The 26,583-nt window shown below is 40.2% G+C and overlaps 1 protein-coding gene across 1 annotated transcript in view; it reads right to left on the bottom strand.

The window, feature by feature from the left end:
• Window positions 1–5,326: 5,326 nt before the first annotated feature.
• Window positions 5,327–26,583, bottom strand: part of SSU72 (SSU72 homolog, RNA polymerase II CTD phosphatase) — a 29,541-nt gene continuing 8,284 nt past the window's right edge. The window contains exons 3-5 of the mRNA XM_075172225.1: window positions 8,931–9,070; window positions 6,977–7,095; window positions 5,327–5,921 (exon numbers count right to left, since the gene is read on the bottom strand). Coding sequence (XP_075028326.1) covers window positions 5,820–5,921; window positions 6,977–7,095; window positions 8,931–9,070 — 361 coding nt within the window. The 3' untranslated portion in view covers window positions 5,327–5,819. The remainder of the gene's footprint in view (window positions 5,922–6,976; window positions 7,096–8,930; window positions 9,071–26,583) is intronic.

The following is a 26,583-nucleotide window of genomic DNA, read 5'->3' as shown; positions in this document are numbered from 1 at the left end:
CAGGCATAGGCCGGGTTTCTCAGCATGGCTCTGGGGGAGCCGTCTTCCCTGCTTGTCCTTTTGGAGCAAAAGTCCTGGCTGATGGGGATTCCCAACATCACTGTTCTGGTCATTTTTTTCTGTGGACACTGCAGTCCTGGTTGCACCTAGTGCCCTTTACCGCCCGCCTTCGGCTGTAGCTGCCCGACAGTCAACGAACTTCAGCCTGCCCCTGGGCAAAATGGTGCTAACGTAGAGGGTGGTGCAAGAATCCTTTCTTGCCCAGAGTACAGGATTCACTACCTCTGACAGGCTCACAGGGCTGCAAATGCAGATAACAGCAGCCATGAAATTATCACAGTCTTTATTAAATCCAGTTGCCACGCAGTTTGAGTCAATGATCTTCTGTGGCACTGAATTATATTAGAAATTCCTTCTCCTCTCTCCACTTCATCCTCCTTCAGTTGGCAGGAGTACCAAGTGACATCTGCGATTCTGCAGCCAGGAATGTCTCACGCTTGCTTTACTGCAGCGCGTCAGTCAAACAGGTTTCCTCGTTGTTCTTGCTGGCCCATTTTCAACATGTCCAGACTTGGCTGGACCTTGTAAAGCTTGTCTTGTCCCATCCTCTTGACCCCACTACATCTAGGTTTGCTCCCTAGCCTTGGTACAGACTCTTTCCGAGTTTTTCAAGAAGCAGCTCTTCACAGCAACCCGTGGTGGAAACGACGAGTTCTGCACAGCCACGGCAGGGATCAGACTGGAGACGAACCTGGGCCAACAAACCGACCGCCTGTTCTTGCAGAAACAAACCAGGAGCGACATTTCTGTCCCGCTCAGCGCTAGCACACATTGAACTCTTGGCGGCTCACAGCCCCATCAGCTAGAGACCCAAGACCCGCGCGTGGTGTTCAGCCAGCCTGGCCTTTCCTCTGCGCGTCTGGGGGAAATAAAGCCATGAAGAGTTTCTCTGGTGACTTCCACCTAATGAAAAGAAGCAGCAGGGACTGACTGTATTTGAGCAAAGTGCCATTATACTTGTATGAGTGAAGACTGTCTTTTTAATGTAGATGCTAACATGTTTAGACAGTTTTGGGTTGCCACCACAATAACTTACAATGGGTTTGTCAAACTTGTTCCTAATCATTTTAATGTTGCTAGAAGTAAGCTGCTCCTTTTTGAAAACAAGCATCCACACTAGCTCTGGCTCCCGTTCAGCTTCAAGCCTCATGTTGCACTGTCACCACCACCCTCACGCAGACGAGTCCATAGTCTGCACTACGAGATCTCAGCAGCATTCGGCCTATCCCCAGGCAAGTGACCATTGCCTTCTCCGTTGTTTTAACCCTGCTGCGTGACCCGGTGCTGTCACCCAGCCTCCTTTAGTTCTCAGCACTTGAGCGCATACAGTGAACGTATCCTTCCCTCCTTATTAAATATCTTTCAAACCCAGCAATACTGGCCAAGATGATAAAAAAGACCAGAGAGATCTGTACGGGAACCACCTCAGATTTTTTTTTGCCCTCTGAGTATGCAGCCCCAGGTAGGAACATTATCACAAGCCCCGTTGACAGGAACTGACCCCTCTCCTCTCCTCTTGAAGGGAGCACAGACCTCAGCTGAGGTTCTGCGGTGCTCACACAAGTCAGAATTTATAGAAGAGTTTAACAACCACTAGAGCTAGCAATTCTCTCCTTTTTCCTTTTTAATTTTTTCTCTTCCATATACCCTCCCTATACTCCACTGACTGTTTTTTATTCCCCTGTTCTTTTTGCAGTCCCTGTACTGGTACAAGCATTTGTGTTTGTCTTTATTGATACCCTCTCCTAAGCTCCTACATGTATGAGAATAGAAGTTGAAGCTGGATAATCTGCCTAGCAACAAATTCATTAGGCTGCTGCATTGGGGAAATCTAGCTAGGATCATCGATCTTTGCACAGTCAGATCCAGCAATATCGAAACCTAGGGAAGAACGCTCTTTTCTACCATATGCAGTCTGATTGCATTATCCGCTTTACTTTGTGCAAGTGAAGGAAGCCAGCAAGCAGAGAACTTCAGGGATAAGAGACCAGCGGTGCAGAGGGGAGAAGAGGCATTGCTCTTTAATCACCAGCTTTTATTTACATAAACCTATTCAAAAGACGCGCTGATGCCTCCGACAGAAAGAAGAACGTTCATGAATGTTAGGAAGGTCTTAAGCAAGACAAGAAACACAGAAAATAGACACAAAATCAAAAGTGACTTGTGTGAAAGAAAAACAGACTGCAAACTAGAAGTTTGCTCTGTGCCTTATGGATAGGATCTGCAGAGGGCTGAGATGCGAGAGGTGGAAACCTCAAGAAGTTCTTGGCAAAGATCTGCCCACACAGGAAGGAGCATCAACTTCATGGCAGCAAGAGAGCAAAATCTTATAAACGCACTTCAGTAGATGCTATTCTTTAATCAATGTGGCCTTTCATAGAAAGTCAAGAAAGTGAGAGAAACACTGACAAAACATAATCACCGCATTTAGAAAGTGGGAGGGAAACCTCTGGGAGGAAGCTGCATTTTAAAGCCACCTCTGCTGGCCTTAAGGAAACTGGGAGAACAGCCTAGGTAGCTGAAAAGTCTCGTTTACAGCAGAAATCTCCCATCACAGCCAAATTCTGAACACTCACCGTCTGTGTTCACAAGGTGTTAACCCTTCATTGCTTTCCTTCGTTAGACAGGGAGAAGGCCAACTACAGGACTCAAAGACAAGCGGACCATCTTTCAGTGCTGATCCTCATCAACAGGAGAATCAACGTATCTACAAGGCAGGGAAGAGCACACCATCATCATACATATGCCATCCCACTCTTAAAGGAAAAATACATTATTTTTCCCATTTCCTTTAAACCTAAGTTTCTCTTGAAATTTCTTTTTGGCACACAAAATGACTTTGGCCTTACGTTTAGCCAGAGTTTATTTTATACCTACATATATATTTGTGTGTGTGTGTTTAAACATATGCATCTCTCAAACAAGACTAGGACCCCATAAAATTCCTGTATAAACTGAGCTTCGTTGTGGATTTCAATGCAAATGAAGCATATGGAGACAAAGTAACTATATAAATGCACGCATTTTTCACTAACCTGTAAGTTAAATGAGAAGTAATGTGTCAGAGTAAGAACAGAGTAAGAAGAAGTTTTGCTCACAGAAATTTGGATACTTTGAACTGGACTGTGGATCATTCAGAATACTTGCCTGTCCACCCAGGTCAGTCATCCATCCATCCATCCATCCATCCGTCCATCCATCCTTCCGCACACTGGTAAACAAACAAATGACAAATGACCAGCTCCCAGCATTGCTTTTGCTTATGAACAGAATGTTTAGGATGGAAAGAACAGTTCTGTGACATCCTGTATACTATATCATGTTTTTAGACCAAGGCTTCTCATTTCAGTTGAAGAGATGCAGTGAACTGAAGTTCTAGTAATGAATCCATACTTAGGACTAGAGCAACCAGAATTCTCTGCCAATTATGCACATGAAAAGTATCTTTATGTAATAAAAAGGACACTTCTGGAAATCTCCACATACACACAAAATACAGTTAACGCATCCTGTTCAGGTTTTTACTGCCTTTCTGTAAAATAGCAACAGAGAGCTCAGTTTAGGATGATTTAAGTTGGAAGTAGAAAACATTTTCAAACACTCTCCAAGTTTCACCTTGCCACAGAGTAGACTTCAGTGCTGACACTGTACAGGGAAGGAAAACTCTGCTCAAAATACTCGGTACCGTGCGTGCTTGCAATGTCTTTTTAAAGAGATCAACTACAGCAGTTCAGTCCTTACAGAACCATCTTCTTCCTTTGGCTGTAAATATCCCCATGGTAACAAGCGATGGTATCAGACAGACAAATGAGCAGAAGCAGAGGAGGCTGAATGAAATCCTGCAAATACAGAGTCTCCAGAAACAAAATGGGACAGGACAAGCCAATCGGAACAGAAACACTTTGCAAACCGTATCACAACGGCTACTTGAACTCCCCATCCCCTAATTGCTCTGATCTATTCTTTCATTCTCCACAAAATTTTTGCTCTAAGTATTTTTAACAGACAAGAAAAAACAGCACAGGTAATTCAGGGATATTAAACATTCCTGGGACCCGAGTATGATGCAATGACCCATTTGGACACTGTCCAGGACACAGATTGAGCTGGCAGAGGTCTAAGTTTTCCCACAAGGCAGTTGAAACCACAGCCAACCCCCAGATCCCAGGAGTGAGAGAGGGGCCTGACTCAACAGACTTCAAGATTTGCAACTGCAAAGAAGTATTTTCAGATACGGACTTGCAGTTTTGAGGTGTGGAGCAGATGCCTTTCAATATATGCGAGTGTGCTCACTGAAAGTGGTTAAGTAGCCTTGCCATACGACTTAGTGCACACACAGCCGACGCCGTCTGCATAGATGGTAACGTTGCCCTAAATTGAGAGAAAGTACTTAGCGCTAGCTTCATGCATGTGCAAAATGAGTGAAGTTAAGGAAAATTAGGTGATTCATGTGAGCTGTCAGAGGTCAGTGGCAGAATGAGAGAGAGAACCCAGGAGCTCAAACCCCATTTCATGCTACTTCACTTTTAACATTATGTTTAAAAAGTTGTCCTCACGTATCCAAGTATTAAAGAGCACAGACCTCATTTGCTCCAAATCGCTTACAGGTTCCTTCAACAAAACAACTTTCAAGATCTTCTCTTGCCTGTAAGCAGCAGCACTTTACCTTTCACATTTTGAATGTCCAATAATTTGGTTTGTTTTCACTTTTATCAGTTTGAACAAAGAGAAGTCTGAGCTTTTGCTCTGTTTGTATACACATACTCAGTTTCTGGATTTGGAGCTGTGACAAGCATGTTTATTATTGCTGTATGGGAGGAGAATGCTTCTATTTAAAAGATATTTCAGTTAAAAAAAAAAAGCTTTAAACTATTTCCATTGACAGTGGAGTTTGCCATTTCTCCCCATCCTCCTTATACAAGACACATACACAATTGGCCCTGACTGCCTCAGTTACAGCCTCACAGTCTTATTAATCTCACACACAATAATTCAAAAGCAACTGAGACCCCAAAAGATTTCCTGGCAGTGCCCTAATTCATGCAGAGAAAGCAGTTCACTTTCGTTCAACACCGGATCAAAAATCATTATGAGCTGCCCAAACAGACAGTTCAGGTCTTTCGATTCCTATCAGCTCTTCCTGCTGTCACTACCCTCTCCAACACTTCCGATGAATGAGCATTCTTGTGCTACTTCAGATCCTTTGTGTTTTACCTCCCAGGGCACAGTCACACTTACGTAGCTTCTATTTTGAAAACAGACAAACTTACAGGTTTTTCATTTTTATTGGATGCTTCCAACTTTATATCTAATAATATACAGATACTCGTTTTTCATTGTTCCATTCATATCCTCACGTAGTTCAGCCATTCTGTCACATTAAAATAAAAAAAAAAGCACAACTGAAATAAAATAAATTTGTAAGCTGGAAAAATACATTATAAACTTATATTCAAGAAACATTCTCTTTATAATTAAAAACCTACTTGTAATAATTAAAGTAGGATTTAAAGAAAATCTTGATTTTCATTTTTAAATAGGTGGCCTTTGTGTATACTTTCAGTCATCTCATATGTACAACCCCAACCAGTATCTCTGCCTACCTGTGACAGAATACCTGAAACAAAACAAAAAGACACTGAAAAGGAGTTTTTAAACAAAAAAAGATCAATATTCATTTTCCAGGAAAATACAGTATAATCAGAACTTTAAACACATGCTTCTCTCATCTGTATTAAGGCCTAAGAGACAGATGTGCTTTAATAAAAGCAGACAGTGTGAAGAAAAGTCCTTCCACTTTTCTCTTCAAATTCCTGTAACAGCTCATCTATTTCATTTTCCATGTCTTCTGTGTGCTGTATCTAGAAAAGAAAAAATACTAAGCAACCAGACTCCAAGGATACGATGTAGTTTAGAAAACTGTAATAATTCAACGCTTTTGGCTTACTGTGAAATCCAAACCAGCAGGCTGTACCAAATAGTGGAGCACTGGGGGCTTTATTGAGATTCCCAGCATTCCCAAGAGCATATATATTCCGCATCATGTTTATCTGCATATCCTTCCTTCTCCAACCCACTGAACTGGCACTTAACTAGTACTTTGTTGGGTAGGCAACATCCATCCTCACTAGATAACAAATGGAAGCTTCAGAAGAGCTACAAGCACACTGAACAGATGGCTAAAATTTCAAGTCCTTGAACCCTCTCAGGCTTTTGGAATCTGGAAAGGATTTAAGACCAGAATAAATCACACAGGCTGGAGTAAAAAAAACAAAACAAAACAAAACAAAAAAACCTGTTGCCACAGTGGAATAGGTGAACTCCTCAACTTGCACGCTGTAAAAGGACACAGATCCTTTCTCTGCTCTCTTGACAGTTACATCGACTGATTTGAGTGCAGCTTATTTCAGCCCTACGCCAAGGAACACGGATGACAGAGGCACCAGTTTTTCTTCCATATCATACACCCAACAGGGCGGTACTATGACATACACCTCCATGGGATGTTTTACAAGTATATCGTGATCCAGAATGCAACTCTGATGTTTAAATCCCACATATTACAACTGCTTTTGAAATGGACTTTTTTTGCCATCAACAGTGTTCTGAGTACGGGCCCAACACGTGTAACGGTTATGCGCGGTGCTTTGCAATACTGCTTTTCACGTAAGCCGTCAGCGCGTTGGTTTTGAATGCACAGACACAGAGTCCACTTTGGAAACCACGAACTCAGTTACAATTCACCTGTTTGCACAACAGCGCCAAAAATAACCACAAAAATTGGGAAACTTAGGTCTCTTGACATGGATTTTACTTTTGCAATATGCAGCACCTTTACGGAGCGCTAAGCAAACCCCAACCCCTCTGCAGTCAGCTGGGTCCAAGGTACCCAGAGGCACGAGCCCTCTCTACTTACACACTGGCAGAGCTCACAGATAAGGAAAGCACCCAGCGTTGCCTCCTCGTGGTTATCCTGAATGTCCACATTGATCACATGTACTGGCTGACACGTCTCCTGCTCTCTGGAATTTAAATCTAGTTGAAAACAAAACACACGTAACAGCAAAACTTTGGGTGGAATAGTATCATATTTTACACGGAGTATTCATAAGACTTTTAAAAATACATAGACATTGTCCACCTCTGCCTTCTCCAAACTTGTTTTTAGAAAATTGTTTAGTTAATATTGTCTTAAACAATAGTCCCTCTCATTTCAAAAACGAGAGATGGATTTTGGAAACAGAAGAATTCAGTTTTGTGGAAGGGTCATGACAGTTTATTTGCCCTGGTCAAGAAAAGTTACTGCTCACCTTTGACAGTCTTTAAAGACCAAGATCAAGATTCTCAAAAGTCAAGAATGGTTTTGGGCTTCCTCACCTGGAGAGTTTTAATTGCCCTTTTTTTTTTTAAAAAAGCGTTGTACATCCAACCCTCTGAAAATTAAACTGCAAGGTGAACTCCTACAAGTGAAGCACTGATAGTCACATTAGAAAATTCTAGCTGTAATGTGTTCTGCTTATTAACAAGGGGTGAAGGGGGAAAAATAAAACACCCCTTTCCTACTAATCCACCCACGTATTATTGCTATGCCTCTCTAACATAACCTTCCTATTACATACACTGTTTTTAAGCTACGAGTTGTTCTCTCCTAACCCCATTCTGCAACTTCATTTTGGCAAATCTGATGAGGCCTCCATTTTAAGATTTCAGCTTTCACATCTAGAGCCATTTGGTGGCTCTCAAGCCTTCTTCCTTTCGTTGGCCAATTATGAAGGGCATTACCATGAAGTTAGAGAGATGCACAACTGGAAAATTAGCAAGTGGTTGGTCTTCACGTCCCTTCCTCAGGATACTCACCTAAAACATTAGAGTGAGAGCTACTTTCTATGTGAGGCGTGCTGAACTTGCTGAAGATCCATTCAAGTACCAGGGCAGTTGCTCTCAGATCTTACCAATACATTTCAGACACTTCACTTAAAGATTCAGAACACTAATTGCTCAGCTTGCAGAAGCCCAAATGTATCCTGCTCTGTATTGCTTGTGACATGGCCTGAAAAGGCAAGGCAACCGCCTTTCAAATTATGTGTAGGATACTAATTCAGTTGGCTGGTCTCTCCATGTAAAGGAAACATCTTAAACCTCACATAAGCCTGTACCCTGCATTTCCAGAGAGAGGCAGGGTTCTCAGCCCCGGAGCTAACCGAGTCGTTGCTGGAACCCCACGACGTTCAGGGAGTTCCCATCAAGCTTGCTGCATTGTGTTCACGCACAACCCAATCCCCAAATAAGATTCTTCTGGCGTATCTCACTTTGACTTGTTTAAGGGCAAAGCCGTAGCATGTTTGCAGAGTGTTAACCACGCTCAAGAACAGTTTCTCCACCTGTACAGGAGGTATTTATTGTGGATAAACTGCTTGGTAGGTCACTGGAAGTCTTCCGCAGAGACGGGAAGGGAAGTTGCATAAGGAAGACAGCTTAGACTTTGTTTCTCCATCAACCCAGGGTGAAAAAATGCTCATCACATTGAAAAACACAAGAGAACTTGCTAGTTTTCCAGATCCGTGAGCATTTTCAAACCAAACATGTATTTGAGTTTCTCCAAATGCTTGCTATTTCCTTATGTCAGCCCTTAAAATTGCTATACATACACATTCTGTGTGGCTGCCAACACCAGCTTCTTTTAGAAATAGGTACTCAGCCATCACTTCTCTGGTACATAAAGCCTACATCAACGGACTGCGAGGTCTTGTCCTGCTGGTGTTCCAGCAGCAGTGGTCAGGGGAGACAGAGATGTTTCCAGATTTGTGAGGAGGGGGGAGGGGGTAAAAAGCACTCAAAGTTAACTTGGTTTATCAGTTCAAGGTCCTTACCTTCTACTACTTGATCATAGACTCTTTCTTCACACGTTAGGATCAAATCAAAAACATCTTTGCAGTTCTGGAATCTTTCTGGTCGTGGCTTGATTCTCTTATTTCTGTCCAACATGTGTAAAATCCCATTCTGTGTGTATCTGAAGTCGCTTGAGTTAAGTACCTTCACTTTAAGAAAAGTCATGTTTTTGAGCAAATGACCAGCACAAATTAAAATTATTACTGTATCTTTAAAATAAGATTCTTTCTGTTTGCAAATATAAAGATCAGTGACCACTAAATAGGTTCCTAAGGTGGCAGCATGATCCCCCATCAGGGTAATTCATGCAGTTTCTGGGTTTCAGAGCCCTGTCACTGCCATTAGTGCTTTAAAAGGCCCCCAGAAGAGCCGAGTTCCTCGGAAGGACAACTTTTCTTGGGCAACTATTTTTATATCCATAATGCTTAGGACACACAGACTCAGCTGTTTGCGTGAGCAGAATGTCCTACATTCACTTAAGTCACTGCCCCTCACTCCAGGGGCCTCTGTCTTGAAAGTCAATTCTATGGTGTTTCTGGTGTCAGCCGCACATCGGCATGAAGTCCTACCCAGGCCTCCAGTTTACGCAACTGAACTTCCAAAGAAAATGAAATAAATCACAGAAGCATCATCCTTTAAAAATATCCACGATATATAAATGGGAATGAAGAAAAACACTGACTTTACGCCTGTCAGAACTTCAGTCACTGTGTGAAAGGAATCTGTTAAGCTGCTTGGTAGCTATATTTATGCTGGTACTGTAACCTTGAGGCTCAAATTTACATCCTGTACCCCCCTTTCAGACAGGATTCACTCATCCCACTGTCTTCTCAGCCTTCTGGGACACGCAGCTTCATTAGGAGCACACCAGGGTTGACTGTCACGTAAATCTGCTCACTTGACTAAAACCAAACTCCCTCCGAAGGCAAAGTTTTATGGGTAAATGAGGAATACCAGGAAAGGTTTGAGTTACGAAAGGCTGGAAACTGATGCATCTCTTCCTTGCTTTGAAGCGGCAGTATTTTTGGCCATCCAAGTATATATTTTTAAATTAAAATAGCAGGAAGGATAACAGTCTATAATTTGAGATAACAGAAGGATTCTGAGCAAAAAATTTCCATCATTAGAAGCAAGGACGTAAGAGGTCGTCTTGGCTTATTTCCTTGTTGAAAAGGTCATATACGTACCTAGAAGGTACCTTAATTCTTTTCAGAGAACAGTTCTAATATTTTGTAACAAAAGACCAGCAACTTTCTGCCTTTTTGCAGTTGCCCTCTGGTATCTCAAGTTCTACTGCCCTAGGTAGCCAGACCTACACCTGCTGATCTATATGCTTCAAAGTGTTCTTGAACAGTTTTCAAGCAAACGGCCTCCAAAGCTTTTCAGTCTTTCAAGAGTTTAAGCTATATTAAAAATTAAACCCATCTTTCTACCTGTAAGAGTCTACTTTATATGGAAAATATGTTCGGTTCTCTTATGTGTCTGCATTACCTCACTTTAACTAGACTAAAGAAAATTTCAATTTTGAATCACAAACTGAATGATACATTTTTTATCGCAAATGTACGTTGTCAATTCTCTCTCAGCCAACTGACTTCTACTGCATTTCTTTTCTTCTTTCTTTTACCACTCTTCTTTCCCAAAAGATTTCTCCCTATATAATTAAAGAATTGCCCTTTGTAGCCCAAAGCTATCTCACGAGCAGCTCTTGTACACCAGCACCCACTGCCTCCTCACAGCACCCCTGTACACTCTCCTTGGGTTTGTCATGTTTGGAAAAAATCCACTTCAATGTAGCCATTTCAGACCTCTGGTTATTTGCAAAGCATGAAAATGACTGCAACAGCCATTTTCAAAATACTTGTAAACATCTGGCTGCGTTGCTTTGTTCGGTTTCAAGGTGAGCCCTTTCTGGGCTCTACAGTCCTCATCTCTACATCATGCAGTTTAAGGAAAAAAAATCCACATCCCACACACTTTTTTGGATTCTTTTTTTTCCCTTTCTAGGATAAAATGTTGCTGGCATCTGTCCCCTAGCTTTCCTGACTGAGCTTGGAGACAGAATTACGCATATTCAAAAAACCCACACAGTCAAGCTTTCTGCTTCACGCAGTCAAGCTTTCTGCTGCCAACTTACAGCTATTTTTTTTCCAAGGGTCCATCTGCCTATAAAAGGAGACTGAAATAAGCAGTTAAGATTCATGACACTTTCATATTTGGTTGTCTGAAATCTTATTCACCTGGAAAAAACCAGCATACCATCCTTTCAGCAAGCAGGGGGATGCTATCTGCATGGTTCTTTTCAATGCATAATCATAACCCAGCTTCTTTCTCTTCATGAGCTCAGGCGAGTGCAAAGATATTACAATTTATTAATGGCTTCCACTAAACTGCCAGATGTTGAATCGTTTAAGTCAGACTCTGCTTTCCTTCCAACAGATTTCAACTCCATGCTCCCTATCCTATGCACCTCTGCTCTTTCTTTTCAGCAGTCACTTCTTCAGAAGGTTCTTGCAAATTTTTCACCTGGCTTTCAGTGCTGTTACGTGGTCTGGCCATAGCAGCCTTCTTAACACTACCATGCTCAGAAAGTCAGCAAAGCATGCACACATTTATCTAAGAGGCCTTCACCTACTGCAAACTATTGGTATAGTAAATCCATCACATTTTTACAGTGAGTCCAATTGAGATATCACCTTTATTGGAATAAACTATGCTAAACAGATCCACAATATAATGAAATTTATGCATGACAACTCAGTAACGGAAAGATTTGGTGTAAAAAGATGTTGCAATACAAGTTGAGTTTTTCCAACACAGCATTGTTGCTCATTCTTACGGAGACAGCTATACCCAGCTATTTCTATTGGTATTGACTGTGCATTCTCTCCATTTACGTAAGGATATCCTATAATAATGTATTGATGAAGATATATATGTATTTAAAAAAAAATAATGAGTTGTGTGTTTAGATTAAACCCCTGAAGCTCTTATAGCTTCTGCTACCCAAATGTAAAATTCCTGTCACAGACACCAGAAATGCCTTTTATCATCCACTCGATAGGACTCTGCCCAACACACTCGGCTAATCGTCCCTCACCCCTCTAATCAGTTCATCAGTAATTTGTTCACTGGCAGGACCCAGCGAATTCTTTTAGCTACGAGCACTAACTAGAAGATGCACATAGCCAAGACAGTACAGTCTCTTCCCCCCTTCTTCAGCACATACAGCCAGCAGTGACCGCACTGAACAGACCACACAGCGATCAGTCTGGTTTTGTTCAGAAATCTAGATCACCGACAAAGCGAGAACAAGCAGATTCCACCAACTGCCTGAACACCAGCAAGTAATGCTGATGCATTCTCTCTTCGCCCTCTCACGTTCAGTGTTTGCTTTTGCAGATGTCCTTTCACGCCAGTGTTTGCTTTGAACTGGGCACTTCAAACTTCAAAACCTCTGGCCAATATTATGTGACAAAAGGATGGACACAGGAAGTCATTCCGTGCAACAACAACAAAGAAAAAGTGATCCACAATATCCTCTCTAAATGCCTTTCCCCCCTCCCAGGCAGTTTAAAAGTTCTAAAATACCAAAATGTTTCTAAGTTTGTCAACTCCTCTCTAAAAGTCTCTATTGAAAGCAGTTTCAATTAAAGATACTGTATAAACACTAGTAATATTCAGAAGAAGTTTTACAGAACTGAAAGTCTATTTGCTGGTTTTACCCATCCTCCACTGCTGCACTGAAGTAACTGTTTAATAGATCCACTTGCAAAATACGAGTAAGTCTTGGTAAAAACTGAACAGAGCTTTTGTTAAAGTGAAACTGGCATATGGGAGAACATCTGTAGAATAACGCAGATAATCCTGAGAAGCAGAAGTGTTTTCATGTTCAATATATTCTCATAATTGTCTTCACGCATTGATTATGATTAGAGTAATTCCTTGCTTTCACCTCCCCAAACCTGCCCTGTATGTCATAAAACTTACAATGAGGCTAAAATTAAAAAAATAAAAATTTTCCCTACCCCAGAATACTATTTTTCAAACGTCCATACACACCACTCCCACGTTGAAAGATAACCACAACAACTGCATTGCTTTCACAAGTGTCTAACGTCCTGTCTGGCTGATAGTGTTTCTTGCGTAGTTGAATGGAGTGGCAAAGATTTGGTGGTTACCAGACTATGAAAGTCAATAAAATGTAGATTGCTGGTTTTGTTAGGAAATCGGATCCTTACAAACCTGAAAGATATTTCTGGCTATAATTTCGTGAGAACTACTGTTGGAAATTCATTAAGAAAAAAAAAACTTGGGGGGGGGGGGAAATGCATGTAGCTTTTTTGACATCAGTTAGCCCCTTAAGATTGTAGGATGATTATCTCTGTCAGAGGTCAGCTGGGTAAAACATGCTAAAAAGAAGTGATGGGCAGACTTGGAACAACGACGACAACAAAAATTTCTCCTAGAGATGCCGTATGTTATTCCATTCAGGTACTATGAAAATTAATTGGAAAAAACTGCAACCAAAAACACACACTCAAGCACACGCTCTTGCATATTCACACTCTCTCCTAATTAGGTTTTCCAGGGTCTGGTCTGTATCTTTGTAACTGTTAATAGTTGTATTGAATATGCTTATACAGTTATATAAAAACCACTCGTGGTGTAATTAATTTTTTTTAATGACTCAAATATTAGCGCTATCTCCCCATCTAAGCCTGTGAACAACACGCTCGTTCCTCTGTTCAGCCATGTTCAAGAACAGCAGTTATTCCAAGTGCTATTTCAGAAGCCAACTTTTTTGGAAACTAAAGATGGTCTTTAGAACAACTTGTAAATCTGTCTATGAAGAATTAAAGGGAGTCTAGGCATTCTCTTCTTCACGTCAAATGGCAGAATCTAGTAGGAAAGTGAATGGAGTTTCTCTGCAGGGATAGACAGTACCTTTTTTTTTTTTTAAAAAATAGCTCCTGGATAAAATATATCGTATTCCCTAAAGAACTACACATTGAGACTAATTCCCCCCATACATCAATACTAAAGTGGACTGCCAGCACCTGAGAGAGTACTAAATAATCTGCATTAAAATAATAGCCAAATGCATCAGATTTGACTTTCCATGAACAAGAATTCTGCCCCCCTCCCCTTCAATATGAAGTGCTATCTGTGTGTCACACCTAACCCAGCCTTAGACCTTCTATCACTTCCAGACATCAAGGTTTTATGTTGAGTACACTTCTCAAGTAGAAGCGCAAGAAGACAGCAAGAAGAAAGAAAGCTCAGAAACAGAAGACAAGATTACAATAAAGTACTGGCTGCAACTTGAGCATTTTTATCACCAAACAAGCTAATAGAAAATTATGTAAGAAAACCAAGTTTTATTTGCATTAAATAAAAACAGATACTCTTGTTAGGGCACAAAGCATATGGCAAGATACAGGGTACAGAAAGCAACTAGTCTGCACAGAAATTATTACGGATTATGTTTAGAGAACCTGTACCTGAGGTTGACAAAAAGCAACAGATTAGCAAAGAAAAAAACAGGAGGCTTTGATAAATCCCAAGATCAGACAGTTAAAGGTTGAAAGAGGTACACTGCACAACAGTAGACACATTCAAATCTGTCAGAGTACAAGATCACTGCTTCTTTTCCCAGAGCAGTAGGAATCAAGAATAGCTATTAACTTCATTGGGAATAAATCTAGTTAATGGTGAGGTTTTTTCCAGTAACTAGGATGAGGGGGTCTCCACCTACCATTTCAGTTTTGAGATACAATAAGACTGCAAAATTCTGAATGAGAAATTCAGGAAAACGGGATGGACTAAAATCAGAGTTGGACATAGCCAGATGAGTTCTGTTTCCCACTAAATGATTGTTTTGCAGAGCTCAGTGTCCAACTGCAATCAGAATGCTCTATTAATTCAGCAGGGAGATTTCAACAGTAGTTCAACCTCAGAGCCTGATATTCAGGAATGGATAGACATTTCTGTCTGACCATCATCTTAGGCCATCTAAGTTGCATGCTTATAAAGGAATGTGTACTTCAGAACTTGTAAAACATCACCTGGATACCAAGCACCACGTAAGAAATGCAAGCAACAAAAATAAATTTCATGCCTACTGCTTTACACTAACATGTTTCAGCATATGATGCTGCATTTTAAGACAAAGGCTTCTTTGTTTTCATTTCTTAACACTACGCTTACCAAAATGCTTACAGAGCTGCATTTTAGTGGTGGCAACCACTGCACATAGACAATTTACTTTCAGAAGTATTTTTCATACCTTAGGAAGAAATTTAGGTTAATTCAACCACGCAGGTTTAGAAGGCTATATGTAGACATCTACATCTAACATCATCAAGGTAGAAAGTCTTCCTTGATAGTCGGTGAGGAAGAATCTGGCATATCTGTAGCCTAGCTACTCTGGTTTAATTCTTCCACCCTCCATGAAAAAAACATCATCTAAAATATCCTTTTCTCTCCTCTTGGCACCAGGGCATCCAACCAGGTCCCATCAAGATGACTAGCCTGCAGATGACTAAACTTACATGAGATAAATGTTGTCTTATACAATTTATATACCCATATATTGACCTATTCAAGTTAAAATCCTGTATGATAAAAGAAAAATGATCTCTTACTGATCAAAGTATTCAGTAAGTTTCATTTTAACTCCCAGGTGAAACGGAAAATGAAACCCACAAGTGATTTGAGCTGAAATTTTTGGGGTATATAAATGAATTACATAGTCATCTAAAATATATTAGAGACCAATTTATTAAACATAATTGGGCTAACTACATTTGCTAAAATGTATACACATTTTTTAGGAAAAAAACATCTTTAAAGTAATGGCTGGCACCCAAAGCTTCTACATCTTCAAACAAATCTGGCATGCTGATTATTCATTTTGGTGCAGCTGTCATCAAATACTGCAATTCCTCTTTGTGAAAAAACAGCAGCAGAGCAGAATACTTCTCACACTAGTATGAATGGCATTTGCAGGTCTCTTTTTCCATATCATCTTAAATTTATTTATTAGTATCTGTATTATAAACATAAGATATGTTGTGTTAAACCCTGCTGGGAAAAATGCCTAGGAATTAGGTATTTCCTTAAGGGAAGTGTGTGTGGGGGTGAGACTGCCCAACCTTCTTCCACCTTCAGAATCACCTCCTTTTACAGGGAATAAAAGACTAAAAATGAGCACCAGCACTACAAATTCTACCTTCTAAGCAACTGTGATTATGACTGCAAGAACTGCCTACATTCCACATCCATGCAAATGGCCTTTCATTTGGAATTGAAACTGTGTGGTTTTAGTACAAATCAGAGTTTGTTCACAAGTCTTTTGTGGCACTGTGTAACTTACAGTCTTAACGCTGAGATTATGACATCCCAAAATATCACAAAAATACTAATTTGGGTTAAATAACATTTCTGATAACATTTGTGCCTGCATTAACGACTTGCAAAGAACTGAGAACTGAAGTGTCACTTGTTTTTCATTATTAAGGACAACTACAAACCATTTCTAAGCTACAAGCTGCACAGATAAAATCCAACCGAGCACGCTCACAGTAGTTGGTCCAAATATAACAACATGCTAGCCGTGCTCATTTCCTCAAGTCTGGTTGAGCCCTAAAGCTGAGGGCTACATACCCACACGTCACTGAAAGAAGCCTAGAGCTCAAGTGCCAGACAGTGACTCGTTGGTGCTGAACAGCTGAAACTATATTTGAGGATGAAACTGGACAGATACAAGCTGTCAAAGGGGAAAAGAAAGGGAGCAATGGCAAAGACCACTGCCAAAGAGCTGGGGAAGGGACATCACAGACATACCAGAAAGACAAGGATACCAGAGACAGAACGCAACAAGATGACTTCAAAGATATGGCACGTTTGACTGTGCCATCAAACAGTTGACTATGCACTTCACTCAAGTGTGTACTTCAAGAGGAATTTGACTTTGATTGCTGGAATCTACAGCGTCTTGATCACTTGGCAAGATAGCTCAAACTACTGGTAAGTCCAGTACGTGACACGGACATGTAACAAAGGAATACAGAAATGATTATCAGGACCAGTAGGCATGCAAGAGGGAATCACAAGAGGATTCGTAAGTATCACACATTACTTTTGGATGCTCTTCTCAGGTTTAGAACCAAGCGCCAGATTTCAGAAGATGAGCAGTAAATGTCGTAGGATTGGGTGGGGGGTAAGTACTTTGGGGTAGCTCTGAGGAGAGAGGTCTGTGAGAAAAACATTAGTCACTCCATTTAATGTCTCAGTGAAACAGGGTCTGCAACAACTATTTTCAAATGGGTTTCCGTCGTTGTCACTGCTTTGTACTGTAGAAATCAAAGGTAATTTTCAACTCCATAGAGTTCTAGCTGGATAGGGTAACTCAGATAAAGCAACACCCAAGTATTACAAAACTTAAATCAATTAAACCATTTCATTTAACACATTTGGGAAGCCTGAGAACACATTCATAAAGACAGCAGGACCACTTTTTTTAAACAGCAGCATGCAGAGCAAGAAACACGCTGGATGAGGTCTGCTGCAAACATTCCTTAGCGCAACACTACAAACAGGATACCGAAGAACAGAGGAACGTGGTTAGTCCACAGTCTGATTAACAACCAATTTTGCAAAACTTACAACTTGTGTGCCTTGGGTAAACACTTCCCACAATAAGCCCTTCTCACACTTGTCATTAGTGTGTCTCTATTCTTGCATTAAATGCTAAAGATACTGAAGACTTCCAAGTCTGTCACTGGGCAGCAACAAAGCTAGAACACCTTCCCTCCCTCGCCCCCACCCCAACTTACTATCTCCTGAAAATACAGTACTTTAATCACTTTGGGTTTTTTCCCGAAATGATACCTATGCTATGCCAATTAGAGGTACATGGCAGCAAGCCAGTCTGAATTTCTTTCACACATCCTGAAAACAGAGACTTCAGTAATTAATACTACTTCTGATTTTAACGCTACTTTCACTACCTTGTATCAAATCTCAAAAATAAGTATCCTATAAAGTAGCAGCATCACATTTGGGAAAGGTAAGCATCTATATGCATATTTCTATTTATATTAGATTCTCTCTTTTGCTGACTTTCTCTCAGAAGTTTATTGCAGAATTTTTTGGAAAAGAGCTCTCATGTATATGAATGTCTCAGGGTTGACTGAGCTCTGTCTGGGATATGAAGCCCTTCAGACACTTCTTGCATGTACACTAGCAGCAGACATGAACAAGATCTTCCAACAAGAATTCCATGCCAGCAACTATTCTCTACATTGAGTGGGATTTTATAAATACAGTCGGTCAGCCAACTTGTTTCTACTGAGATGGAAAGTAAGAAACTGGCACACACCTCTCCTGCCATTCCCATTCCAGACTTCTAATTTGCACTGCTAAATACTTCTTTATATGTTGGTCCATTGCTGAAACCTTGCTATGTTTACTCTAGTCGAATAAATCCAGCACCTGGATCCCCAAGATCAATTATATTTGAAATACATAGAAGTATATATGCTATCCTTCACAAAAGAGTGATCCAAATAATTCTGCCAATGCTTGAAGCACATGCCTGCACACTCTCGTGTACTCTAAGAGCACAAGGAGTATGACCAGTGGGAAATGGTAACAATGGCCATGTTACCCAGATTTCTCTTACCTTCCACATTTTTCTGATCTTCCTTCTATCAAGATGTGGGTTATTGACCATGTTTCCAAAGTTTAAAAAAATCTTTCATTTCTATCTGTTAGAAGTTTTCAAAACACTCCTCTAAGTAGCTGAAAGATGTTTTATGCCATACTATGTGGACATAGGGCAAGCTACACAGAAGTGAGTTTTCAAAACACTTCATGGAAGCGAGTGACATATAATCCATCTCGGATGTAGATTATCAGAAAAATTTGGCACAGTTCACTCAATTTTTACAATTTGTACCTTTGGCAGTATACTGAGAAATTTTTAAGATCAGAGTCATTAAACAAAAATGATGAAGCATCAAAATTTCACTTGCTCTTCCATACCCAAAAGCATTAAAAGGTTTGTCTTACATGAACGTAACTTGATCACTCGAGTCAAAAGCATCAAAATTAATTGCTAAAACTATGAAGATTTATTTCCTCCCAGTAAATGAAATAAAATTTCTTTCTTCACAGTAGTATTTTTCAAAACTATCTTCTATAACTTAAGCTGTTGGTTTTGCTGCAAGTTTCTAGATGCTTTAGTAAAAGTAGAAGCTACGAGTCCACAAGATTCAATTAGACAGAACTGCTTAACTTGGAGCTTTAGTAAGAAGCAATGCTGGTAGCAAGAGAATGCTAACTTTGCCTAAATGGAAATAAATGCGATTTATACCTAAAAGCTCCACCATTTTAAAAGGTGGCAGACGTGACACTAATACTCCATACACAAAATTTAAGCAGAAAACCCTGCAAAGTAAAATGCTCTGGCAAAAAATTCCGTACCTTTAGTAACAAATGTAAGAGCAAGGAACAAGAAGGGGAAACGTGTATTTGCAAACTTTATGTGGAAATATGCCTTGATAAATGTTTTCACTGTCTTTCTGCATATCCAGGAAAAATGGCATAAACATCCCAGAAGTCAGGCACAAAGATTTTACTGTCCTGCAACTAATGCTAGTTGAAGAAATCACAGTCACTGCCCTGAAGATGGAAATTGTTTCGGAATCAATATAAGGAAGAAAATACGTATAAGCACCCCTCACGCTGGCACAGAAGTTGTTTTGTGTTAATCTGAGGTAACCTCTTCAAGGCAAGAAACAGTAGTCCACTGTCACGTCTCTCCTCTCATTCAAGTCCAGGGTGAAACTGCCAAAGTAGGACCAAACATAGCTCATTTTTATGCTGCAGACTGCTTTTAAGTTTTATCAACTACAGATTACAACAGGACAGAGTGGGATTTAAGCCAACGCCCAAGAGTGGAAGCAGAAAAATTTCTTACTCTTGTATAAAGTCCCTTACAAAGATGATAGTCTATAAACAAAGAAAGCCCATGCTAAGAAGTTAGCTACAGAAAGAGCGAACAATATTAGTGTCTTGCTGCGCTTACTGCTAACGCTACTTATGAAAACTTCCTGTGTTGTATCACAAGCAACAGAGCCAATGCATTATGATCTGCTTATGCAGCAAAACATATTTAAACAATGCTAATTGTGCATGGTGCATTCAGGAGGCCGGCAGATGGCAGGGACGTATTTTGGCTAGATATTCAAGTAGCCTGATTTTTAACATCCATTCAAATATGTGAACTCTCAGATCCAAGTGTCACCTTTACTTCCAAGAATGCCCTTTTAAAGACACTTAAAGATTCAAACATATGTGTTCATTCACAGAGTTCATACGTTACGACTGAAACACAGTCAATGAAATCACTCAAATTCTAAATGGATTTTACAATAGTTATCAGCCTCAGACAGGATCCTTTAGTCAGAATTCTTTAGAGCACCTGTTCAAGACTCACCTTGGTTAAGGAAATAAACCTTCCAAAGACTACCTAGAAGACAGACAGGATAGCAGAGGATGTATTATATGCTGAAAAACATTTAATATTATACCAGAGTCTGTAGTTCTACCATGTCCCAGAGTTCAAATACAGACGAAATAGTATTTAAATAATATGTATTTTTATGTTTTCTATATTTTTTAATAATTTTATATATTTCATTTTTAATGTGAATGAAACCAAGATTAGTGGCAGTCTGATCAGAAGCCAAACTAAAAAGTACTGAAAACTGCTGCTTTCAAAAGGCCTGAGATTTTGTGAAGTGTTTTGGTCTTATGATCCTTCATGGAGAAAAAGGGATTGGAATTCAGCCTACGGCTGGAAGCGTATCGATTCGCAGAAATGTGCCTCTTAGAAGATTGTTCAAATCCAGTTTAAACACTGCTTTCCATCCTCATCCCTTCCCTCTATTTCTAGGAGTATTAAAGTACTTTGAAAGACATGTTAAGAAAGAAAATGAGACTTGTGCTGCACTGCACTGAAAAGAAGTTTTGCCGCTGACATGCAGCAGGCCATGACTTCAACCATTTTTAGCTTTTGCAAGGTCAGGCTTCAAAAACATGAAAAAAAAACCAACAAAAAAACCAAAACCCCAAACACACCTAAAATAAAACATTCCAAAGTGGTTTAGAGAGATACAGAAACTATCCCACTGACCACTGGAATGACAGCTCAGAACAGAAGCTGACAACTGTTTATCGGTTCAAAATCCACGAAGAAAACCAAATGAAAACGTAAGATAAATACATGCGCGAAGGGCTTACCTGAAGTGGAATTTAATTAAGCACTCCTCAAGACTGAGCTATATGGCCCCAACAAGCAGGGTGCAGATGCTCTGCAGATCTCACTAGTCCTCCTGTGCACCCACGCAGTGGTAACTTTCCCCATTAAGCAACTCACGGTTGCTTTGTACAGCCTCCAGTAAAGTGGTCCAATATAAACGCTCCATGTATTAGGGCAGTTCATCGATCCAGAAATGTCAGGAATTACTACTCAAGTATTATGGATCCTAGAGCTTTGTTATAAGTGGCAGAAGTTTCTGCAACGAACAAACGGTATTCAAAAGAAACTGGGGAAGTGGTTTAGAGCAAGATATTCTTGTCACTGCCAACTTTTCTTCAAATAGCTTTTCTCTATCAATGCCTGCACAGTCATCAGCTCAGGCCATGAATCATCTGGGTATCAGTATCATATACCACTTTTTGAAAGTGGGAAAACAAGATATTACTCGATACTACACCCCTCTCAAGAACATGAAAGTCTAAGGCCAATGGAAGGGGTTAGATAACCAAACAATTTAAGAGATCTGAAGTGCAGGGAAAAAAGAGTCTGCTCTAGATGAACTGTATCAGAAATTGAAATGCTTACATCTGTTCCCTTACTTACCAGGCTAAGGAAATAGAATAAACCCACTACTTACTAACTGACTTCTCCACATCAGTTTACTCCAATTTAAGAAGATATATTAGAGCAAACGGATCAGTTCAAGAGCAAGAATTCTCAAGAACCTGACTACACGAACCCAGAAATTCTAAACGACTAAAACCAAGGCTGTAACAAACAGACACTACTATCCTTATAATATATGCTACACCTAACTGGGAAAAGGTGGTGGTAGATGTAATCCTGGACTAGCTGCACACTTACAGAATTTTGGTTTATTAGGAGGTGTGCTACGACAATTCCTTTTCAGTTTTAGTCCCCGATTTAAAAATATTAATCTGTTACTGACCCTACCCTTCAGGCTGAATAGAGAATGATTTCCTATTGACCTGTAAGATGTCTGACCTTGGTCCAACAAGCAATGCTGGTTTTGCCTTGAGCAGAACCCAGCAACACACTCACACTACAACGGCTATGCAGTATTTCAGCAGCCAGCTTATCGATTCTGTGGCTGATGCCAAGTAACTTCCTACTGCAGCTGAGAGACACTGCACAAGAAACCGATTCCTTTCTTCCAGTACTAGTGTTAAGGGAGAGCAGAGGAAACCTTCTGGAAGACATGACTATTAATACTCAAATCGTACTGTCCCATGAAGCTAAGCTTGACTCCAAGACAGGAAATGCATTTCTTCTGCAAAAGGAGTCCAGCTGCAGGAGTCTGTCTAGGACTTCAGCACTACAGGATCCTCCTTCATTACCACCCTACAAAGACAGAAAAATTAATCCTCAGTATAGCCTCACTCTTCTCAGCTAGTCCCGATCATCTTTGTGTTTATTCCTCTTCACGGGAACAGGAGATGGTGTCTCAAATGGGACTGAAAAGTTTTGGGAAAGGCAAAGAATCTTTCTCCTACACAGTTCTACTGTGAAGCCAATTTAGTTCAACAATATACTTCTGTTGGCCATCCTCATCTTCTGTAGGGAAATAAAGATTTCCGTTTTGTTCATCTAGACCCTGTGAAAATCTTGTGCATCCAGAGCGTGCTTCAGATTTTCCCCCCCCCCCGTTCAATTCTGGAACTGCTACACATAGTCCCTCAAGCCTACGCTTGCTCCAAAGCCACCACATTTTCCTCTTCTGATGTTCTACCACAATGCATCTTACCAGTTAATAGGCCCATCTTCTTAGGCAGATAGAAAACTGAGGGATAAACCAGGGATAAGCGTCAGCTATGGGGAGACCATAATGCTATGAATATTTACGGGCAAAGTGGTCTGTATATGGCAGAAGAAACTGTTTCCACTTGTCCTGAATGTGAAGGGTTCTCTTAAAAAAAAAACCCACCACCACACATCAGCAATAGCACAAAAAGTACCATATGGCCATCCAGCTTAAATATGGAGTTCACAGATAAAAAAACCTAGATCCCAATCACCTAGATTATCACTACTTTTTTTTTTTCTTTGACAGAAAAGAATCCTTATATGTTTTAGGGAGATGTACCAAGTCAGTTTTCATTCTTCATTTCCAAAACGTTTTTCTTCCTACCTGAAGCACACTTTTAGTAACTTCTTGAGTACATGTTCCACCTGCCCCTCCCCTCCGCCCCCCCAATTTTATATCATCATATAACTATGGAGCTAAAGCTGGTATCCCATCTACAGTTAGAGAGCAGGCCAAATTAAGAGGAGGTAAAAAAAGCAGGAAACAGAGCAGTAGGCCAAGCTTGCAGAGTAGAGGTAGGCTGCCTAGAAATCCTAGTAAAAAAACCCTATCTATAGGAATCATTAGGTATCTTCCATCTGAGGGTCACAGATACACCAGAGTTGAGAAAGGGAAAAAAACAAGCAATCATGGAGTTAGTTAATATTGATAAAGAACCCAGGACCTACTACTGCTGCAGAATTTTGGTCAAATTTCCATTTGAACAGTTCCTATCCCTGGGCATAAAAGCAATTGCTGTAGCAGATTTAAGCTGGTGCTTAGAAAGTTTCATCCTTGACTAGTTTTTGCGTTCACTTGAAGGCAGGGCTCACCAGTTTTCCTCTATTTTTGCTTCATCTTTAAAGTCACCACTTAAGGAACTAAGTCCTTAAACCCCTTCACACAGCTATACGGGGCAAGTAATCATAGTGGCCTGTCTTTGAGAGGTCTGGTTACACATGCAAATACAAGGTAGTGTACCTATACTACGCACGCATAGCCCCACAGAGGTACTGCAGACATTGGTCATGTCTCCTACAGATTAGTAGTAGAACCCTCTACTGTTCTCCTAGAAATAATAGAGTAATATTTTAAAAGCAACCAAAAGCCACATCCAGAACAGCCTTAAATGGTTTTTAGAGGTCGCAGTCCTCTATTAGGACTCAGGGAATTCAAATGCAATGTTCTAAAAATGCAATGGTAGATGTGGATACTTATTTTAACTATAAGTTTTAACTACCACATCTTAAAACGCTTTGAAGTACTTCCATTTTAGATCTACTGTAACCACCTACTCAAGTGAATCTGTATGCCTGGCTCCATTAATCCCTTATTCCTATGCTTCTGAAAGTCACCATATGCCTTCAAGGTATGTGAGCTTGTGCTCTGTATTTCACTAATTAACTGCATGAAGGTGCTTTTAGTCTCTGCAGAGTGGGTTTTTGATAGTTCTCCCTCCTTTCCACAAGTGAATAAGAGAGTTTCAATGGATCTTTTCACTCTAACACGTTTTTAACCTTGCTCTCACTGATGTCCAGTACTGCAGAAGCACATTTCTTTTTGAGACTACTGCTTTCTGAAACAGGGGTCATTTACTTGGCTGGCCGACAGAGAACGTTCTAAGTCCATTACAGCAATTTCACTGAGTATCTAGTGTCCATAATGCTTTGGACCCCTGCTGGCATACAGAACTGGAGGAAGCATATCACTCCTAAGTGAGGCAGTACTGAATGCTGAGCACTCAAACTTCATGTGTCCCATCACTGGAATATGGGAGCAAGCAGACAGTTGTCAGGAAGATATACTATTTCAAACCATGTGGAAAGGCTACAGATGAGAGTCACCTCTGCTTAGCTGATGAAAGCAAGGCTGGGGAACAGAACAAGCAGCTAAATCATAGGAAGAACGACACCTTTTTTTGTTTTCCCATACCAATTACGCTGAAAGCCCATGAGAAGAGCAGGCCCTCCCACCCTTCAGCAGGTAATGTTCGCATGCCCATCACCTCTATGAAATAATGCTCACCAAAAAAACCTGAGAGCCTACATGACCCTGGTTCACAAAAAACTACTCCACAATTCTGACAAAGAGTAGGTCTGGTTTTGGTTACTGTAAAAGTCTTTACCCTTAAAACCCATTTCTGGAAATGGAGTTGCTTTCTGCACTGATAGTCTTCACTCTGAAAACCTTAACTTCTAATATCTGAGAATCAAAAATGAAAAGATGTAGAGGCAATTGTTCTTGCCCTATTACCCTTGCAATGGCTACTGTTTAAACTTGCTTTCTTTTATCTTGAGAAAAGATTTAACTGTTACACTGCAAATACATTTGGGGAACACAGCAACTATCTCCAGCATGGAGCAGAACCAAAACGGTAACTCCAAAGTATGCTGAACGGGGGGACTAGGTAGGCCTTCTGTTGGGTTTATCTACAAGCAGTGCCATATTCAGTACAGCAGCAATGACGAATGCAACAAGGAAATCACAAGTTGTTAGTGCTTGTTAAAATTATTTCTCAATTCAAATAATTTTCTTTTGAAGCAGTTCTTTTTTAATCAAGATATGGCATACCTCGTTAAGATGGGTTTGCAAGATTTTCCTTTTCTCTATAGGCAGAGGGATACAAAAAAAAACCCCAGCACATCATACATGTGATTCATTAAGACTATACCCTACATTTTGAATTTTTTTTTGAAAAAAGGACCTCTAACTAGATATTGGGAAACCAATACCCCTGCAAGGGATACCATTTGTGTGGAACACCATGCAGAAAGGTATTCCAATGTTTAATCGGTTCTCTCTGTGCTGTATTGCTTTAATCAAACAGCCCAGCCCCTCCTACAGAAGTCTTTCAGTGTCCAATGCAAAAGAAGCCGCCACTCTTGGGGTCTCAAGGAACTCAAATTTATTATTGCTGGTCAGCAAATACAACAAAGAATTTGCTGAGTAGTAGTAAGCCATAGTATAATCTGTTCTACTAAACCACTGTAGCGCTATCTTTCAAAAAGTTATTGAGTTTGCTGATAACAGCTTGAACTAGTTTCTACCATGTTCCAAGTTTTCTAGTCTCTGACAACCTGTTTAGTCTTATTCCAATTTTTTCAAAAAGATGCAAGAAACTGGGCTGTTTGAGTACAATTAAATGTTAACATTTAAACCATATTAACATTCCTGTTGGATCTTCAGATGGCCATACCCAAGATTTTAGGAAAAAACCTTATACCACTAAAAAGTGCAAGAAGTGCTCTATTGAATTACCAAGACCCATTTCTGGGATACTTCATTCTAAAGGGTCCTCTATCTTTTAAGTAGAAATTTAGCATATACTGAATCCCTTATTTAGGGTAAGTTTTCTTTTTCATATTTAACATTTAAAAAAAAAAATCAGATCCCTTGTGAAGAAAAGAATATCTAGAATGAGTGCCCCAATTTTGTAGGTTTGTGGGTTTTCTGAAAAAAAAAAAAAAATGAAAAGTCAGCTTTAAATATAGATGTTCTA

This window comes from Calonectris borealis, chromosome 23 (genome assembly GCF_964195595.1).
Source record: "Calonectris borealis chromosome 23, bCalBor7.hap1.2, whole genome shotgun sequence".
NCBI lineage: Eukaryota > Metazoa > Chordata > Aves > Procellariiformes > Procellariidae > Calonectris > Calonectris borealis.
This window is presented reverse-complemented; position numbering and strand designations above follow the sequence as displayed.